This window comes from Panthera uncia (assembly GCF_023721935.1).
Source record: "Panthera uncia isolate 11264 chromosome B2 unlocalized genomic scaffold, Puncia_PCG_1.0 HiC_scaffold_24, whole genome shotgun sequence".
In the NCBI taxonomy this organism is placed as follows: Eukaryota; Metazoa; Chordata; class Mammalia; order Carnivora; family Felidae; genus Panthera; species Panthera uncia.
Window position 1 is genome coordinate 23,604,618 of NW_026057580.1, and position 21,577 is coordinate 23,626,194.

At 36.2% G+C, this 21,577-nt stretch overlaps 1 protein-coding gene across 4 annotated transcripts in view; it reads right to left on the reverse strand.

Moving 5' to 3' along the window:
* COL21A1 (collagen type XXI alpha 1 chain) overlaps window positions 1-21,577 on the reverse strand; it is a 170,118-nt gene that overhangs the window by 116,410 nt on the left and 32,131 nt on the right. For 2 of the 4 annotated variants that reach the window (XM_049653848.1, XM_049653845.1), the window contains exons 2-3: window positions 5,095-5,219; window positions 1,221-1,772 (exon numbers count right to left, since the gene is read on the reverse strand). In XM_049653848.1, coding sequence (XP_049509805.1) covers window positions 1,221-1,772; window positions 5,095-5,182 — 640 coding nt within the window. In that variant the 5' untranslated portion in view covers window positions 5,183-5,219. Of the gene's footprint in view, window positions 1-1,220; window positions 1,773-5,094; window positions 5,220-6,309; window positions 6,608-6,997; window positions 7,518-21,577 lie in introns of those variants that run through there. The other 2 variants (XM_049653846.1, XM_049653847.1) reach the window with 2 other exon arrangements.

Sequence of the window (21,577 nt, forward strand, 5' to 3'; positions counted from 1 at the left end):
ACTGATGGTTACTGGAGGGAGGTGGGTGGGGAGATGAGCTAAATGGGTGATGGGTATTAAGGAGGGCACTTGTTGTGATAAGCACTAGGTATTGTATGTAAGTGATGAATCACTAAATTTTACACCTGGAACTAATATTACACTGTACGTTAGCTAACTAGAATTTAAATAAAAACTTAAAAAAAAAAACTAAACACGCAAAAATAGAAAAATTATTCAATAAATTATCTTAGGAGACTGAGATTGTCTGCTTTCACATTAATAGAGGATGAAAATTATACACACAGTAATAGAATATAAAATAATAAGAAAGTAGAGTATGAAATAATATATACAATATTATTCTCATTTAGGCACATAAATAAATTCTCAGACACGCTGAAATAAAAGAGAAAGACTGCAATGAAAAAGACAAAAACTCATTAACAGGAGTAATAATGATCATGTGTGATTTATACATATTCTTGATCTTTTTTTTTTTTTTAGGTTCATTTATTTACTTTGAGAGAGAGAGCTGGGGACAAGCAGAGAGAGAAAGGGAGAGAATCCCAAGCAGGCTCTGCAGTGTCAGCACAGAGCCAGATGCAGGTTCCATCTCATGAACCATGAGATCATGACCTGAGCTAAAATCAAGAGTCGGACACTTAACCAACTGAGCCACCCAGGCACCCCACATGGATTCATATTTTTTTTAGTTTATTTATTTTGAGAGAGAGAGAGAGAGAGAAAGAGAGAGAAAGAGAGAGAGAGAGAGAGAGAGAGAGAGAGAACGTGAACTGGGGGAGGGGCAGAGAGAGAAGGAGAGAGCAGGAATCCCAGGCAGGCTCCACACTGTCAGTGCAGAGCCTCATGTGGGGCTTGCACCCACAAATCGTGCGATCATGACCTGAGCCAAAGTTGGAGGTTTAACAACTGAGCTACCCAGGCACCCCTCTTCATATTGTTTATGTGTCTTTATTTCTACCATCTCTACAACACACATATTGTGATCAAAAAGAAAAAGCAACAAATATAACAAAGTATGACATTTTCCAACTGTAGATTTTTTTCAAGTAATTTTATCCAGAATAAATGAAACACAAAACTAAGTGTTCATTTCAGTTCTAACATCATAGATAATTTGACATTAAATATAACTACACTGGTATAATAAGAACAGGTTATACCAAAATGTTAGAAAATGCAATTATTAATTGTTTCCAAATTCTATTAAGGCTTACCTTCACAAAGTTTCTGCTTCATCACTTCCCTTATTTTGGATATTGCAATATAGTCTTCCACATAAAACACGTAAGTAGATGAAGGCTTATTGGCGATAGCTCTAAGTTCTGCATCCTCTGTTTCTGAGCCAACACCAATAGCAAATAAAGTGATTTTACTGTCTCTTGCTGCTTCTGCTGCGTCCTTAACTTCATCTTGAGATTTACCATCCGTAAGTACCACTGCTATCTTAGTCAGAAACCGTGAGGACTTGGCAAAAAGGTAATCAAGAGCAAACTGGATGGCCTTTCCGGTCCTTGTGTTTCCACCCAGGTAGTGTATGGATTCCATTGCGGCCATCAAGTTCTCTCCTGACTTGTGGCTTCCAAGGGGAATTTCCAATACAGGATAGTCACTATACTGGACCACTCCAACCTGAATAAACTTTGGTCCTATGTCAAAATTTTTTGTGATATTGACAAGCCATTTTTTCACTATTTCAAAGTTTTCTGGACCAACACTGTAAGAGCCATCTAAGATGAAAACTAAATCTGTTGGAGCCGTACGACAACCTAAGTGAAAAAGAAAACCATCAGAGCACATTTGCTGCATAAAAAGAAAAGCATAGGCAGTTTTTACTGCGTGATTTTTAAGTAACCAACTGGGGGAGGGAGATCCTTTCACAACATACATGTATATCAAATCACCATGAGGTACACTTCAAATATCTTACCATTTCCTATGTCCATTATCCCTAAATAAAGCTTAATTTTTTTTTTAAAGTAACCAGTTCACTGGAGCTATGTGAGATTAAATAAGATATACCGCCTAGCTCATGAAAATTCTTTCTGAGGGCTATTATTTTTGTTGACATTTTTAATTCTTTTATCTTAATTTAAGGATTAATGACTGAGCTTTAAAAGTAGGGAATAAAAAAGACATGCTGTATATGACATGATATCTAGATATATCTTTGTAGGGGCAGGTATTACCATAAAGCACCATTTTATTCTATTTCCCCACCCAATAAATGAAAACACAAAAATATGCAAATAAATTATTTTCAGCTATACACTAGTAGCATTAAGTTATCAATGAAATATGGTTCGTTTACTGATAACCTAAAGTATTTACAATAATAAACCAACAAATAAGGGAAAGAAATTTAAAAAGAAACTTTCTGCCAACTTCAGGATTCAACTAGTCAATAAAGATCCATATTCTTTAATATAGTTAATAAAAGCTTAATGAACTGAGATCACCAATGCAGGTCCAATATCTCATTGTCAGCCAATAATATACTTGTGCTAAGCGAATCTATGTTCAAAAGTATAAAGCTATTTATTTCTCCAGAGCGATAAGGATTCTCGTTTCAAGATGCCAGGAAATACATGTGATCAGCACACCTTACATTTCTATTAAGGAAAATAAAAAACTACCGTTGGTATAAGTTACACTTAGACAAGTTCTAAGCAATTGTGGGGGAAAAAATCTTACTGGTCTTTTCCACACTGCACAACATGCCTCCAACCCTATTTCATTCTGTCAGTCTATATATATATTAAATACCTACTCCGTGCTTGATATCCTGCTAGGTACCAGCTTCAAAGATACATAAGATATCTCGAATAGATATCAAAGTCTAGTAAGACAGACAACTGGCTGCTTAGGGAAAGTGCAAAGTATCCTGAGAACATTTAGGAGGGGGTAGCAACCTAACTGTGGAAAACCAGGGTAGATTTTGTGGGAAAGCCGACTGGGAGTCTGAGGTCTGAAAGGAGAGCTGTAGCCAGGTGAAGAGGAGGACCTCCTAGTAAGAGGGGACAGCAAGTGCCAAGGTCCAGAGATAAGAGTCAAACACTGCCCAAAAGACAAACTGGTTCATTTGAGTAATTCCAATAGTTTGAAATGGAAACAGAGCATGCTGAACAGCCATACTTGCTTTCTCTTTCTCTCACTTCTGCAAAGCAACAAAAATACTACTGTTTATGGCCCACATGATAAAGGTCACATATCCTTGGAGATGTAAGTTGGAAAAGAATGAGATGAGTCAAGGTAATATGACAACAAATTTTGTTGCAAGTCTTGTGTTTTTACTCAAATTAATGGTCTCCCTTAAGTAGTGATCAGATGCCCAATTTAAAGTTATAATGCTTTATTTTCCATAGACACTGCAAATGAGATATCACAATTGCCAAGGACAGTCGTGAAGGAAAAAGCAATGTTTACTGACAATTAGTATTTGCATTTTCATATCTCCTTAGGAGTAAAGTCAATCAATCAATCAATCAATCAATCTCTCTCTGCTTTCCTTTCCATTCTTTTCCTCATCTTTGTCTACTTCCATATCTAGGATGATGACAGGGCTCACAGGAAGATGCCTCAATTTTAAAATTAACTCACCCAACACAGTAACCAGCAAAAAGAAACACTATTGTCAGGTGAACATGCAGTCAAGAAATTACTTCCCCCCTCCCAAAAACTTTTTTCAATGCCAAAACATAGATTTATCTCAAAAGTGTAACCATGATTATGATGCCACTCTTAAGGTGGTGGGGAAGTCCAAAAAAGCCTGAGGGACTCTATTCCAACATCCTCTGCCATGGTGACCACAGCCAGGGTTCAGGTTAGGGACAGCAGAAATGGAATTCTGCCCCAGAGGCGAATTTTCTAACTCAAGGGAATGCAATTCTTCTGGGGTTTTTTGGAAGCTGGACTGGGATTACAGACATCTGCTTTCATTCGAGACACAAAAGGACAGGCAAGTTATGTTTACAGAGTTCTTTAGAGTTGTCCTTCCTCAATGCTATGAGACTCATTGTCTAGACCTGCTAGTGTTTGTGTGCCACTTGATTCAGTGTTTATAAACTCTAACCAGGTTGTTCTTGGCCCTTCATACCCCTTTCCAGAGCCACAGAGCATATATTTCACAACTGCAAGGTGAGCCAAGAACATGGGTACGAAAGCAAGTATTGCCGTTTATAAAAGCTAGGCAAAATACCACTCCAAGAGACTTCTTCCTTAGAGAGATGAATTACCAGTGTCACCAGGGGGAAAAAAAATGGACTAAAGAGCAAAGGCATAGTTCTAATACTAGTTATGGCACTAATCAGCTGTGTGACATTAGGTAAGCCCCTTAAATTTTGCTGAATCTCTTTTCCCACCCAAAAAACCAAAGCATATCTACCTTCTATAGTGCTTGGGTTGATTAACCTATAAAAGTGTTATATAAACATTAAATTTATTATTGTTTTAATAAATTTTTAGCAAGTTGTCAAACCATATGATTTAAGTGTTAGAGAAACCATAATTAACTTACAGTAGGGTGTTTATGACTTTTCAAATATGATTATAAGCAAAGTTGTTTTTTTTTTAAAAAGCATGATATCTATAAATAATGGCCTGGGTAGCAGAACAGCGATTAATATAACCCTCCTTCTCTAATGCAAGCTCTCCTACAGGCAATCAGAATAATAATCACCATTTACTCAGATGTCACTGTGCTAAGCCATTAAAATGTATTATCCTGTTTACATGGATTATCTCATTATCTCTATAAGGTAACTTCATAGGATGGTCCTGATAATCATCCTATGAGGTAGATACTTCATCTTCACATCACTAACCTCATAAATGGCTGAGCATGAACTTAATATGAGACCATTTATTCCAAAGCCTGATGGGTAAAATAAACAATTACCACAGAATTTTCTCAAAATTACCTCTGATAGAAGTTTTTCCTCTCAGTTAATACATAACACAGCAATTCATTTTATTTTAGGGCATTACAACATTAAAGACAATAAGATAAGGTCCTTAAAAGAATTGCTTGAGCTCCACTAATTTGATTTCTACAATCGATTTGTTGATCACAAAAATGCTGATAGTTCTTACTTGATCTTATTTCCCCATCTTCAGCTAATACAGAATTCTGAAGAAGCAGGACCAAAACTATCCAAAGAAACATATTATGGTGAGCCATGTTTCTTCTTTCGTTCTAATATTTTGGTTTAGGATTCCTAAAAAGAGAGAGAGAGAAAAAAAAGGAAAGTTAACTATATTAGAAAAATAAAGACAAATAGCTAGTCATTATTGTAAGTCTAGATTTTTTCATTGTAATATCCAGCTGGAGTACAGTTTTTAGTAGCCTTAGAATAATTTACATGTCCAAAATAGCCATATTTTTTAATGTTTATTTATTTTTTAGAGAGAGAACGTGAGCAGGGAAGGGGCAGAGAGAGAGAGAGGGAGACACAGAATCCGAAGCAGGCTCCAGGTTCCAAGCTCTCAACACAGAATCTGACGTGGGGCTTGAACTCGTGAACTGCTAGATCATGACCTAAGCTGAAGTTTGACGCTTAACTCACTGAGCCACCCAGGCGCCCCGGAAATAACCATATTCTAAATATGTTATGCAAGAGGACAATGAATAGGAGCTGAGGAAAACTGTAAGTCTTTTAATTCATAACTATCTTGAAAAGGTATAAACTTTTCTAAAACTTTGGGCTTTGCTCAAAATATTTACTAGAATTCCTCCTTCCAGCATAGCCTGTAGAGCCTTATCACATTCTTTGTATTATCTCACTGGGAGCAAACATTTTTCTTTTAAAAATGGATTTGCATTTAAGAAACACTTAAAGGGCATCTGGAAAAATATTTACATAATAAAGCAAGCGGATTTTAATTTTTTTGAGGATTAAGAGCTATTTTATTTGATTCATAAACAGTTATATGACCTTAATACGTCTTCTAAGTTAGTCCAAGGACTTCACTTCTGGTTAGAATGTGGAAAGTTGCAAGACACTATCATTCCCACCAACTCCAGATAAACTACACAACTATAGTCTTTTATACCCACCCGTAAAGACAGGATTTAAAGAAACTTAAATGAGTAAAATTTCAAAAGTTAGCAATCCTTTATACGATAGAAGAGATTCTGGGCTGATTTCGTCCCTAGCAGAAAGAGAATCCGCTTCAGGAGGGTCCCAGACACAGAAATAGTATGCCCCTAGTCAGCAATACTTGCCCATGAGTCTTAACAGAGTACATGGAACAGACAAGTACTACAGAGAAAGTTGAGAACAACACAGAACAATAAGAGAGATCTACCTTCCTCTCCCTGTTCAGGTATCCAGGGAATTCCTCAAATGCAAATCTTTGGCATGCTGAAGGCTGGGGGAGAAGCAACAGAACTCAACAGAAATCCCTTGGAGGCATGCCGGTTCTTAACTACAGTGGAGAAAGAAAAGAACTCAAAAAGCAGAAAGCTGGGGCACCTGGGTGGCTCAGTCAGTTAAGTATCTGACTAAGGCTCAGGTCATGATCTCACAGTTCATGGGTTCCAGCCCCACATGGAGTTCTGTGCTGACAGTGCGGGGTCTGCTTGGGATTCTCTTGCTCTCCTGCTCTCTCTCTCTCTCTCTCTGTCTCAAAATAAATAAGCTTAAAAAAAAAAAGCAGAAAGTCAAAGAAAGGACAAGAGAGAAAAACAGAACTTGTAAATACAAAAGGCTGGAAATCATACTGACAAGCTGAAAGAAATTTCCCAAGGGTCTCCCAAGATGTGAGAAGAAGCAAGAAAAATCTGATTTTTGATCAGGATTAAAATATTCAGTATAAGCACATCCAGAGATGATGTAAAATGGCTATCATAAATATGTTAAAGGATCTAATGAGTAAGACAAACAACAATGGGCAAAAATATGGGAAATTTCAGAAGAGAGATGGAATCATTAAAAAAAGATACAAACTGAAATGCTTGCCATGAAAAATATGTCAAAAAATAATTCAGGGGCACCTGGGTGGCTCAGTCAGTTAAGCGGCCAACTTCGGCTCAGGTCATGATCTTGCAGTCCATGAATTCAAGCCCTGCGTCGGGCTCTGTGTTGACAGCTCAGAGACTGGAACCTGCTTCAGATTCTGTGTCTCCCTCTCTCTCTCTGCCCCTCCCCTGTTCACTCTCATTCTCTCTCTCAAAAAAAAATAAACATTAAAATTTTTTTTAATTCAAATAAAAATGTAACATTTTAATGCTCACATTTCAGTAATCATTGAATTAGACAAAAAAATTAATGATTGTACAGGTTTCAAAAATATCAACCAACTTCACCTCACTGACATTTACAGAACACCTAACAGCAGCATAATATACATTCTTCTCACTTCTATTCAAAATGTGAATACACTTCTATTCAAAACCGTACAGGAAGTCCTAGCCACTGTCATATTCAAAATGAAAATAAAAGATATAAAGCCTATAAAGAAATAAAACTGTATTTATAGATATGATTTTTCCATAGACAACTTTTTGAAATCTACCAAGAGGGGCGCGTGGGTGGCTCAGTCGGTTAAGCGGCCGACTTCGGCTCAGGTCATGATCTCGCGGTCCGTGAGTTCAAGCCCCGCGTCGGGCTCTGTGCGGACAGCTCAGAGCCTGGAGCCTGTTTCAGATTCTGTGTCTCCCTCTCTCTGACCCTCCCCGTTCATGCTCTGTCTCTCTCTGTCTCAAAAATAAATAAACGTTAAAAAAATTAAAAAAAAAAAAAAAATGAAATCTACCAAGACATTAGTTGAATATGTCAATTTGACAAGGCCACAAGAAACAAGGGTAGTAGGGTTTTTTTAAGTTTATATACTAGCAATAAAATTGGAGGGAAGGGGGAAATGTAATACTCTATTTAATAGTATCAGAAGCATCCTAAACCTAATGAAAAATGTGAAAGACCTCTACCCTAAAAAAATATAATACATTGTTGAGAGCAATTAAAAAAAACAAATAAAGAATCTATATTCATCAATTAAAAGACTCAGTCTTGGTTACATGTCCATCCTTCTTAAACTGACCTATAAATTCAACACAATCCCAATTAAAATTCCAGCATATTTTTAAAAGAAAGTGATGAACTTATTCTAAAATTATATAAAATTCAAATGATTTTGAATTAGAAAAACCATCTTAAATGAAGAACAATTTTCAACAAAGAACCATCTTGATTAAGAAGAACAAAATTAAGAGAATTTATACTACTTGATTCTGACTTACTATACAGCTCCAATAATCAAGAAAGTGTGCTGTTGGTGTAAGGATAACCATACAGAATGGAACCCAGTAGAGTTCAAAAACAGACCCACACGTCTCAGTTGGTTAAGTGTCTGACTTCAGCTCAGGTCATCTCTCAGTTCATGGGTTCAAGCCCCATGTCAGGCTTTGTGCTGACAGCTCAGAGCCTGGATCCTGCTTCTGATTCTGTGTATCCTTCTCTCTCTCTCTGCCCCTCTCCCGCTCATACTCTGTCTCTCTCAAAAATAAATAAACATTTAAAAAAATTACTTAAAAAAAAACAGATCCACACTTACGTGGTCAACTGATTTTCAATAAAAGTGTCAAGGTAAGTGAATACGAGTCTCTTCACTAAATGGTGCTGGATCAACTGGACAAACACAATAAAATGAACCATCTCATCCTGCATACAAAAATTAGATAAAGCATAGACCTAAATGTAAAAGCTAAAACTATAAAGCTTCTAAAAGAAAACTTAAGAGAATATTTTCATGACCTCAGGATTAGGCAAATTTTCTTAGGACACAAAAACCACTAGCAACTTTAAACATGGATACATTCGATTTCGCCAAAATAAACACTTCTGTTCCTCAAAAAACACCCTTAAGACAATATTCACAATACTCAAGAAAAGTGACACATATCCAGAATACATATGTTTTTTAAACTTCTACAGTATTACTCAGCCATAAAAAAAATAAAATAAAATCTTGCCATCTGTGATGACTTGGATGGACCTACAGGGTATTACGCTAGGTGAAATAAGTCAGTCAGAACAAGACAAATACCATATTATTTCCTTCATATGTGGAATATAAGAAACAAAACAAATAAACAAAGAAAACAGAAATAGACTGAGAGACATAGGAAGCAAACTGCTGACAGCCATACAGGGGTGGGGTTGAAGGGCTGGGGTAACAGGAGAAGAGGATTAAGAGGTACAAACTTTCAGTTACAAAATGAGTAAGTCATGAGGATATAACAATACAGGAAATATAGTCAGTAGTACAGTAATAACCATGTCTGGTGACAGATGGTAGCTACACTTATTGTGAGGATCATTTTGTAATGTATAATAATATTGAATCACTGTGATACACCTAAAACTAACAAGATATTTGTGTCAATCATAGTTCAACAAATAAAAATAAAAATATTTTTTAAAAATAAAATAATTTACTGGCAAAAAAAAAACCCTAAAAATCAACAATAAAAGGGAAAATAATCTGGGGTGCCTGGGTGGCTCAGTCAGTTAAGCATCTGACTTCAGTTCAGGTCATGATCTCACAGTTCTGAGTTCAAGCCCCACATCGATCATCTGTCTCCCTCACTCCCTTACTTTCTGCCCCTCCCCTGCATATTCTCTGTCTCTCTCTCTTTCTCTCAAAAATAAACATTTTTAAAAAAAGGAAAACAATCCATTTTTTTTAATAATGGTAAAATTCTTGAACAGATACATTACATAGACAGATACAGAAATGGCCAATAAACCTATTAAATAGAACTCATCATTAGTCATCAGGGAAATAAGTGTTAAAACCACAATAAAGTAACATTTCACACCCACTAAAATAGCTAAAATTTAAAATTGACAGTATCAAATGTTTTTTTGAGACTATGTGGAAAAATTGGAACTCATACATTGTTGGTGAGAGTGGAAAATGAAATAACCACTTTAGAGAACTGTTAGGTTCAGTCTCTTAGAAAAGTTAAACTATGACCAACAATTCCTCTTCTAGGTATAAAACCTAAAGAAATGAAAACATGTGGGGCGCCTGGGTGGCGCAGTCGGTTAAGCGTCCGACTTCAGCCAGGTCACGATCTCGCGGTCCGTGAGTTCGAGCCCCGCGTCAGGCTCTGGCCTGATGGCTCGGAGCCTGGAGCCTGTTTCCGATTCTGTGTCTCCCTCTCTCTCTGCCCCTCCCCCGTTCATGCTCTGTCTCTCTCTGTCCCAAAAATAAATAAAAAACGTTGAAAAAAAAAAAAAAGAAAGAAATGAAAACATGTGCCTACAAAAAGACTTTAAGGATGTTTGTAGTAGTTTTATTCATAACTGTCCCAAACTAAAAGTAACTCAAGTGCTATCAACATGAGAACAAACAAACAAGTCGTGTGGTATATTCACATAAGGAAATAACACACAGCAATAACAATAAAGTCAACTATTGTTATAACCAACACATGAACAAATTTTAGATTTGTTCTGTGTAATGAAAAAAGTCAAACACAAAAGAATACATAAAGCATGATTCCAGTTATGCGAGGTCCTAAATCACAAAACCTACCCATGGTTCTAGAAATCAGGAAACATTTGACTTAGATGAAAGAATTCAACTGGAGGGGCACCTGGTTGGCTCAGTAGGGTAAGTGTATGACTCTTGATTTTGGCTCAGGTCATGATCTCACGGTTCATGAGATCAAGACCCACACTGGGATCTGAGTGGTCTTGGAATTCTCTTTGTTCCTTCTCTCTTGAACTCTTTTTCTCTCTCTCTCTCTCTCAAAAATAAGTTCATAAAAACACTTAAAAAAAAGAATTCAATTGGAAAGTGGCATAAGTAAACTGACTGGGTCATAGAAACATCTACACTTGCAGTGACGTTATTCTGGTGTATAAATTTGTCTAAGCCCATTAAACTTATGGCTTGATAATTATATAATTTGTTGTATATAAATTATACCTCAGTGAGAAACAATCCAACATCATCGCTGTCATTTTTCAAATTAGGCTGGCCCCTCTGGACAAAGAGCTATAATGGTCGAAAAATGTCAATGAGAAGCATTTTTGGTGAGTCATCACCAGGATGTACTATTTTATGGTAATAAGTTATGCTAATAAATATTGACTGGCTTTCACCCCAAAAGCATCAAAGTTAAGTTATTCTGCTCCTCTACCAAAATCATCCTTACTATTTTTATGTAGTATCTAATTCCTTCAGAATTCCTGGGCCAAAGTTAATTGTCTAATTTTATTCAATTCTAGATAGACAGCTATTAAAGTAGATGACATAAAAAGGGCATCAAATACATGTTACAGTCATATTCTTTAGCCTTTGAAACATAACAAACATAACTGGAATGTTTCATAAATATGTTTTATAACTATTTCATTGTACATATGCTTAAGTGCAATGCATACAAACTGAGACATATCCCCTGTTAGCATTTACGTCAATCACCTGGGGAGTTTGTTAAACATATGGATGCCCTAGCCCTACCTACTAGCTTCAGACTATAGAGCAAGGGAACAAACATTAAAAATAAAAAGTTTCCCATATCCATATGCCACTGTATACCAAAGTTCTAGAAATTCTGATGTAAGGTAATACAAAAAATGATAAATAAGGAAAAAAATTTTAAACTCCTACAGTTCCTATTCCCCTGGTAGAGAAATAAGCTAGCAACCCCAAATTGGAAAGCATTACTCAGAGAATCTCTTCAAGCAAAAATGTCTCAAAATTTGCTACTCAAAGAGTGGTCATATGCCACCCTTACACATGGAAAATCCTGGAAACAATGTCTTGGAATGTCTTGGAATGTCTTGGAGTGTCTTGGAAACATTTAACCTTTTAATGCTATAGGAATAATTCTTGATCCAGCAGAATGTAGGAATTAAACTGAGTTCACCTGTTAATGTGGATATGCATTGCATTAGGCTAAATGCACACCATGTAATCCAGGGTATAGATTTAACACTGCCACTAACTTTACCTTAATATCTTTCCCATAATGTTCAAAAAAAAAAAAAAAAAGGAAATTGATGATCCATAATCTTCCTTTCAACTACAGAAATAATGATCCATATTCTCTGACCTCACATTCTTATGATAATGAAAATGTGTAGTTTACAATGGTTGAGGCTACAGCACTTCATTTAATCTTGGGAAGTGTTGAAGAAAATAAGGTTTGCTTAGGTACCATGGCTTGCCTGTCACATGAGCTCTAATCAACAACAGACCCAACACTTAAACTCAGGTTCTCTCACCTAGAATTCTTGACTATTTTCATTCAACAATAAACAGTTAATAAGTGCCTATTATATGACAGATAGGTCTGGGAATTCAGCAGCAACCAAACTAGAGAAGGGATCTGTTTTCATGCAGTTCCTGTTCCAGAGGCTAAAGAAGTAACTTAGTGAGATAATTTCACATAATGGTAAATGCTATGAAGAAATACAAATAGTAACATGTAACTTGGGGCCAGGAGAGGAAGGGCTCTTGTAGATTCAGAAGTCCAAACAGGCCTCTAGAAAGATGCCATTTGAGCTGACAGCTGAGTAATGTTAAGGAGCCATCCTTGCCCGGAACTGAGGATAAACCTTCCCTTTTGCAGATGGAGAAGTTTGGTTTGTTCTATGAACAGAACAAAGGTCAGTGAAGCATGAGTGTAAGAGCAAGAGAAAAAATGGCAGGACTCAAATGACATACAAAGGCCTACATGCAGTATGTTAAATTTAGGACTCTCTTCCCTAAATGCCAAGTGAATCCAATGGAGGGTTTTAAGGATAGGTGCATCATGATCAAGTTTTTGTCACATTTAGTATATCATCCCACTTCCCAAATCAAAGAGCTTTAAAGCTTATTTATTGAGAGAGCACGTGCAGGTGTGTGCACACAAGTGGGAAGAGGGGCAGAGAGAGAATCTCAAACAGGATCCACACTGTCAGCACAGAGCCCAACACAGGGTTTGAACTCGCGAACCTTGGAAGCATGACCTGAGACAAAAATCAAGAGTTGGATGCTTAACCGACTGAGCCACCCAGGCACCCCAAGAGCTCTATAAATTTTAACACTTGATTCTCAGAGAAAGCAAGACAAAGATCAACTGATCAATTATTATCCTTTTTTACTTTTCACTTCTCTTCCATTTCTTTACCCTCTGTGTTGTATCACATTTCACTGTCACAGTCCCTAACATTTTATTAAAATCAAAGTAACTACTTGTGAGTAAATTTGTGAGAACAGTGGATACAAATGAAAGCAAATTCTGTGTCTCTTGTCTCCTTGCAGTTAATGTTTCTTGCAGTGGGTCAGTGGTAAAGGCATGGGAATCAGCAGTATGAGCCATCAGGAATGTACTACAAGCTTTCAAAATAAGGGACTGTCAGGAAAGATGCCATCTCAAAATCTGGTTGCTGTGCTCGGCTGTAAAACCTTCACATAAAACTGAAGACTAAAAATAGTCTCCTCCTGGGACACTAACACTCAGGCTTATTTATAGGCTCTGCCTTTAAACTACGTTGTAAAACAGGAAAAGGTGGAGAAACAAATGGCAGTCCTCACACTTTCATGCACACATACACACACACATCTATTGTGTTCTAGATTTCTTACATTATTATAGAAAGAAGCATTAAGTGGGACAGATAGACTTCAAAAGGGCAAAATGCTGGCAAACCAGAAAACAAATTAAGAAATAATTCACCTATATACATATGGATGTATGTAGAGTTTGGTCTAGAGTCTGAGTTATCATTAAAACAACAGAACTATGGTTATAACATTTGCCATTTCACAGATCCAAGCAAGCCCCCCCAAAATAAATAACTAATCAATGCTACCTTGATTGTGTGTAACAATTTGCGGATATCTAAAAAATGACATTGGTTATATTTCTCTAAACAACAATCTAGTGTGGTAGGGCAGATGGGTAATTATAAACCCCCATTTCACAGATAGACTAACAAATTCAAAGATATTATGTTATACCTTGCAGAGTTTACCTTCCTGCTGCAGAGTGGGTGACTACTTTCTCAATTCATTTGTACATTACACAGCATCCATTAAACCCACACAAGACAAAGTGAAGTGCAGTAACTCGGTTGTCTGTAGTTTGGTGGAGTGGTTTAAAACTCCATCTAGCCATAGGAGCTTCTGAATACTCAAGCAACAAAATACACACATCTGTGCAGGCATTCAAATTGAGGCCAGTAAAAGACAGCCAAGGAACATGGAGCACAGTATATTTTATTTGCCTATGCCAGCAAATCCACTGAAATCAGGCCATAGGATTCTGTCGGTAATTTAAGCTATGCTTAAAATGTAGCCCTTTTTTCTATCCCTAAATTCCTCTTATATTAACATATATTAGCCTAATTTTAATTCTTTTAATTCACCTCTAGTTTTTAAAACAAATTATTATAAAGGTAAAGACATCAATTTCCAAAGAGATAGCTAAGAAAATTTTTCAACACCTAACTCAGGTCAAATTATTCTCCAGCAACTTAATCTTCCAATTCATCCATGTTACACCAAAAAGAATGCTGGATAACAAGTCATGAGGTGTGAGTTCTAGTCATGCATGTCCCCTGTCTGCCTACTTAGAAAATAAAACATAACCATATGCAAAGTTAAATAGCAATATGGGATAAGAAATACAAAATATATGGTATAAACAAAAGAGGAGCCAGGGTAAAGGAAATAGGTGGAAATGAACATTTTTATGTTCATCCCAATTATTGTTTCTAAATACCATTTTCCATTAAAAGGAACCAGGGCTCTTTGGGAAAACAGCAGATTCCAGAACTATAACGACAGAAATCTTGTCATTACAACAAGGAAGTCTCAAAAACTACTGGGATTAGATCAAAAGGACCAGAGAACTAAATTGAGGGGCTCCTACTGGGTAACAATGAAAGCATCTGATCGTTAAAAATAATAATACAATGGATTGAAGCCTAACAATTTGATAAACCTATGAGTTCACAATGATAAATACAAAAAACACCATGGGTCACCTTTGGAGGTTGCTAGTATACAAGTAAAGAAAGACAAGAATTTTCTTTTCCTACATCTGTGATACTTCAGGGTAATAAAACAGTTGATGAAGCAACAGTTAATAAATGCCAGGAGAATAACAGAATTAGAAAATCACATTTTGCAAGGCACCTGGATGGCTCTGTCAGTTGAGCGACCGACTCTTAATTTTGGCTCAAGTTGTGATCCCAGGGGCATGGGATCAACCCCCACGTGAGGTTCTGCACTGAGCATGGAGCCTACTTGAGATTCTCTTTCCCTTTCCCTCTCCCTCTCTGTCTCCCCCCCACACCCCTCTCCCTAACTTGTGCATTCTCGTTCTCTCTCTCTCAAAATAAAAAATAAAAAAAAGAAAATCACATTTTGCAACCTCTCATGAAATAATGGATCTAGGCAAGGATCACTAATGCTGCTAAAGGTCAGACGGGAAATTAGGACACATGTATTAGACCTGTCTAACAAGAGAAAACCTGGGTAAAAAGTAAAATTTAGAGTCATTGACAAAGAAACAAAATATCGCCAAGAAAAAGGTACCAAAAAACAGGCAAAGGATAGATACAAAGCATCGTTATCATCTAATTTAATAATATACTTAAAGTTCTCAGTGATCTTTAAGAATATTTTGCACAAGGATGTGAAATGCATGGTTTCCACAGTAAGATGTTTCTGTAATAGCTTAGCAGGAGAAAGTTGTATTCTCAAAAATTATTAGAACTATTTTTATCCATTAATGACGTGTATCTATCTGCTAAAAATCAAGGAGTGCAAGCATTATGTGGCTTAGAAAATATTAGACTGGGTTTCGCAAGATTGTATTAGGCCTGATTCTGCTATATCATATGAATTTAAGCAAGAGAGAAAGGAAGAAATCAGCTGGGACTGCTCCCTGGGACTTGGTTTTCTTTTCCATGAAAAGAAAAAGGTTGACCAGTCAGTCTGTGATAATCAGCAAAATCAATTTACATGAAGTCTTGATGTTTTGTTTTGTTTTTAACAAAAGTATAATTACACCATTGTGTAACCTGCTTTAAAAAAAAAAAATCATAGGGGCACCTGGTTGGCTTAGTTGGTCAAGCATCTGACTCTTGGTTTCAGCTCAGGTCATGATCTCACAGTTTCTGGGTTCAAGTCCCACGTGAGGCTCCATGCTGACAGCACTGGAACCTGTTTGGGATTCTCTCTCTCCCCTCTCCCATCACTCTCTCTGTCTCTCTCTCAAAATAAGTAAACTTAAGGGGCGCCTGGGTGGCTCAGTCGGTTGAGCGTCCGCCTTCAGCTCAGGTCATGATCTCGCAGTCCGTGAGTTCAAGCCCTGCATTGGGCTCTGTGCTGACAGCTCAGAGCCTGGAGCCTGTTTCAGATTCTGTGTCTCCCTCTCTCTCTCTGACCCTCTCCCGTTCATGCTCTGTCTCTCTCTGTCTCAAAAATAAATAAACGTTAAAAAAAATTATTAAAAAAATAATAATAAACTTAAGAAAAATGATTAAAAAAACCAAATCACAGACATTTAAGAAACAAGTTTAAGAGCCAAGACATTTTATTTCACTGGATAAGAAACAAATACATAGTGTTGGGGAGATTTACAGAAGTTCATCATGTAGTACAGAGCGCTTTCATTTATATTATTGATTGTTCTCATCCACATAACTCTTCCTTGTCTAAACTCCTCACAACCAATCACATCAACTACTTCACTAATGGATTTATGTGTAGAAGAATGGTCTCCCCAGCGAGTAAGTGTACTTGTCCATGCAAGACAAGGATTCAAACCATGGTCACTAATCACTGGGAAAGTTCTCAACTCTTGCTGAGCCATAGTTTTTTCATCTGAAAAATGAGTATGATACCACAGCCCTTCTAGGACTCTTATAAAGATTAAATGATATAGCAAAGGTCTGGCTTGTGTGAGGTTAAATAGCAGCAAGGACTTACATTTCATCCTTTACCCTCACTAGATGCCCAGTCACAAACAGGAAAGTATCTTATATATGTCTTTTGAATTCCACAGAGCCCTTAATAATTCTAAGCCCACAGAAGGCAATGAAATACTTGTGGCATCATGGACTCAATACATACTTATTGAGAACCAGTGTGTGTCAGGATTTGGGGTAGGCACGGAGAGAAAATAAAAATGAAGAAGAATGTCACAGCTCTTTCGCTGAAGATTTTTAAATCAGCTACACACTCAGTAACAAGAATATTAGAAGTATGAAGTAATTTTAACATAACTTGGAATAATTGTGACTGGAGGTTGGCCAGTATTTAAAAATTTATTTAAAAAGTATTTAAAAATACAAAACAAAAATAACAAAAACACATAGTCATTGTCATAACTAAATAGGAAAGATTGTAGTCTATGACCATTGTTTATCTCCCTAAATGAAAATGTCCCTTGGGGTTAAACTTTAATGGGCAAATGTGAATATTTGTCTAATTGGAAACCTGTTTTCTTTTTCTTGGAGCAGGAAATCACAGGAAAAACATTGTAGAGATTCAAGTTCCATGATAAAGAAGAAAAAACAAAATGGGTTTTCATAGATGGGATGAAATCATGTTTCCATGGAAACCCTGAATTGGTTTGTTGCAGCCCAACTTAAGTTGGCAATTTTGGCTAATTTCAACTATAAAAAAAATTTGGCAACTTAAAAAAATTATCCATACTATCATAAAGTAATTTTCAAATGATAGCTAAATACATGGAAAGGATCTCATTAGATTAAACACATATTTTTAATTTCTTTAATTGTTGCCAACTTCACCTGGCAAAGATATCATTTAAATTGGAAACAAATCCAATGAACTAAGTTGTGCCAGAATAAACAGAATCTAGAATATGGTTGTCTTTTGATTCTAATGTTGGAGCAAGAACAGGGACAAGAACTTCCTCTATTACAGACTAGCAGAGTCTGTGGGTTTAATAGCATTTACTGAATCATGATAACCAAAATAGACCCAACATCCGATTCCAAACAGGCAAGGCTACGTTTGTTTTTGGGGTTTTTTTTAGATTATTTTTTTCCAAACTAGAGATCCAGCTGATTATTGGCATATGGCTGTTAAGCCAAATAAGGCATCAAAGCATTTATGTTTTATAGTAATATCTTTAAAATATTTTTAAACATTTTACATTTAAACATTTAAATTATGTTTTACACTTACTAAAGGTTTTACCCTTCTTTAAGGACCTCACTGTTATACAAGGATTAGCTCTAGCCTCTGAATTTGTTTCATACGGATTTGTTTTGCGTGATCTCAAGCCCTTTAGACACAACAAGAGCCAAAAGGCAAGCAAACATACACCTGATCAACTCTGAATTCAAACTGTCCAGTCATACAACCTTGATCAGCTTTTCCCAACATCCAGTAACTATCCCACAATCACATTCAACTAAAGCTTAACCTCCTATGCTTCATTCATATGACAATTCTGCAACTGGGAAACTTACAACTAGTTCTTAACAGATTATGCTTCCCTTGATTCTTTTACTTGCATGTTCCTTTCTCTCCTTCCCTTCATTGCCAAGCTTCATGAGAGAGAGAGGTCTTCATTTTTTTCCCTCCAATCCCTCACTTCCTGCTAAAGCGTGATCCCACTACAATCCAGTGTCTGACTCAAGCACTCCTGTTTAAGGCACCAGTGATTTCCTAAGGGCCAAATTAAGCCAACTCTTTCTAACCATCTCTCTTAACCTCTCCTGCATTTGGCTTATATAGATGGCTTTTTCTTTTTATTGAAATTTTTCCCCTAACTCTTCCTTGACACCACGTTCCCTAGGAGTGACTTATTCTCAGACTTCTCTTAGAGTCCCTCCTATATTAACCTTTATGTGATTAGGTTCCTGGGGTTTAGCCAGAGCCTCTGCTTTTCTAATTCTTCAAACTCTCACTGCAGAACTTCATCCTCCCCTACAGCTTTAGCTTCCACTTTGATATCACCACATCACAAATGTTTATCTCCAGGGCATACTTAACTCTTGCATTCAAGAGTCCATTTCTATTTTTTTTAATTTATTTATTTTTGAGAGCGTGGGGGCAGACAAAGAAGTAGACAGAGGATCCAAAGCAGGCTCTGTGCTGACAGCAGAGAGCCCGATGCGGGGCTAGAACCCACAAACCACGAGATCATAAGCTGAGCAGAAGTCAGATGCTTAATCGACTGAGCCACCCAGGTGCCCCAAAAGTCGACTTTTAAATAATTATATTCAAAACTCTGTAGAACATCAACTTTTAAACAACCAACATAAATCTCCATTTCAACAAATCTTAAAGTGAGCTCAAAATCTACTCGTAAAAAATGGCTATTCTCTATTCCCTATTCAAGAAATGACCCTACCATTTACCCAGCTATCCTAAATCAGCATCATGTGTGTCTTGCAAAAGCTGTTTTCTGTCCATCCCCTCTCACAACTAATAACAAAATCCCCAAGGTTCTATCTATTTGCTCTAAACCCACCACCATATTCAGAGGCTGGGACTTTATGATTCCATACCCATCCAAACTAGTGAAATAGATGCAGAAGAAATATTTGATAATTTCAACACACACTCATTACCTTGAAATACACAATACTATTTACTATATGAAAGTAAAAAGTTATTTAGTATGATAAAACCAAAAATCTTTGTAAACATAATAATTAATGGTGAAATGTTAGAAGAATTCTCCTTGAATAAAGCCAGAAATAATACAAGGATGCTGCAATCACCACTTTTATTTAGCTCTGTAATAAACACTATCTAAGAAGATGACAAAAATAAGGTATAAGATTGAGAAACGAATAAAATTACCAATATTCTTAGGGAAAATATCTAAATTTAAAAATCTACATTAAAATAATTAACAATAACATATTTTAAGAAAGATGCTGCATATAAAACTACACTTTTAAAAATCAAATACCATTCCATTTACTCTAGGAGCAAAAAATTTCAAAAATTACATTATGAGATCATTCACAATGGCAGTAAAAATAATGGCATGTCTAGGGAGACTAGAACAAAACTATAATTGAAGGACAAAAAGTTTTAAATATAGGGAAAATAAATGTGTTCATGACAGGACTTAATATCAAAAAGGTAACAGATTTTCCCTCAAATTAATCTAAACATTTAATGTAATTCTCATCAAAACCCTGGTGTTTTGTGTTTGATTGTGGGTGTACAAGTTGAAAAGTTGATAAAAAAAAATCAGATGAGGGGGAAACAGGCCAAAAGTAGCCAATTTGAGAAAGAAAAATACGGAGGAATAGATTTATACTACCAGATATCAAATTTTATTTTAAAACTACAATATTTATAAAGACTCAGTATTGACAAAAGTTTAGTCCAAAACAGTGGGTATCAATAAATTATGGCCCTAGAAACAAATCCACCTACATATAAGAAATTGTTACAAAAGAGAAGTAGCATTACAAATGAGTTCTGAAGAGATGGACTATTGAATAAATGTTCTATGATAACTAGCAATCATATGGGGGAGGGGAATTATAGATAAAATTGTACCCCTAGTGACACCATATACCAAAGCCAAGTACAGATGGATTAAAGACCTAAATGTATAAAGCAAAACTTCAAAACTCTTAGAAGAATACACAGGATACCCTCTTAACAACAGATGAGGAAATTTATATTTTCATAACAAATGACATCATAAAGTTAAAAGACAAACCTAACCTGTAATAAAATATATGCCAGGTGCACTTCCAACCAAATATTGATGCCTTGGATATTGATGCCTACATTCAGAAGAAAAAATAGAAATAATCCAATAAAACAATAGGTAAAGATTGTGAATGAGACACTCAAGAGGAATCCTAGATGTCTATAATGAAAATATGAGCAATCTTCATAATTGAAAAATACAAAATAGAACAAAATACTATTCACACCCATAAAAATATGTTAACAAAAGTTAAAGAGGATATAGGAAAATAGCAATTCATACTCCTAAAAATGAGAATACACTAGTACAGCTATTTTGAAGAGCAATTACAATGCTTAGTAAAGTTGAAAAAAGCACATGCTATAATCTCATGATTTTATTTCAAGGAGTACCCTGTGAAAAATATAACTATGTACAAAAGTAGACTTATCAAGGAGACATATATATCACTGCAGCATTATGTGTAACCAGAAAAAAATGGAAACGGCCTAATTGTCCATCAATAAGAGGGTGAACACTTATTTCAAGACAGTAAAAATGGATGTTCTAGGGCTATGTGTGCCAATATAAGTGAAAACAGTAAGTTCCCAGAGGAAATAAACAGTATGATGCCATCTACATAAATGTTAAACTTTACACAATAACAATATATGTTGTTTGGGGGTACATAAGTATAGAGTAAGTACAAATATATACCTGGGAATAACACAGCAACCTTCAAACAGCAATCATTTCTGGGCTTGAAGAAATGAAAGGCATGAAGATAGATCTCTAGATGTTTATCTGAAAATTTACTACTTAAAAAAATACAGGACTGGGGCACCTGGGTGGCTCAGGTCATGATCTCGCGGTTCATGGGTTCAAGCCATGTCAAGCTCTGTGCTGACAGCTTAGAACCTG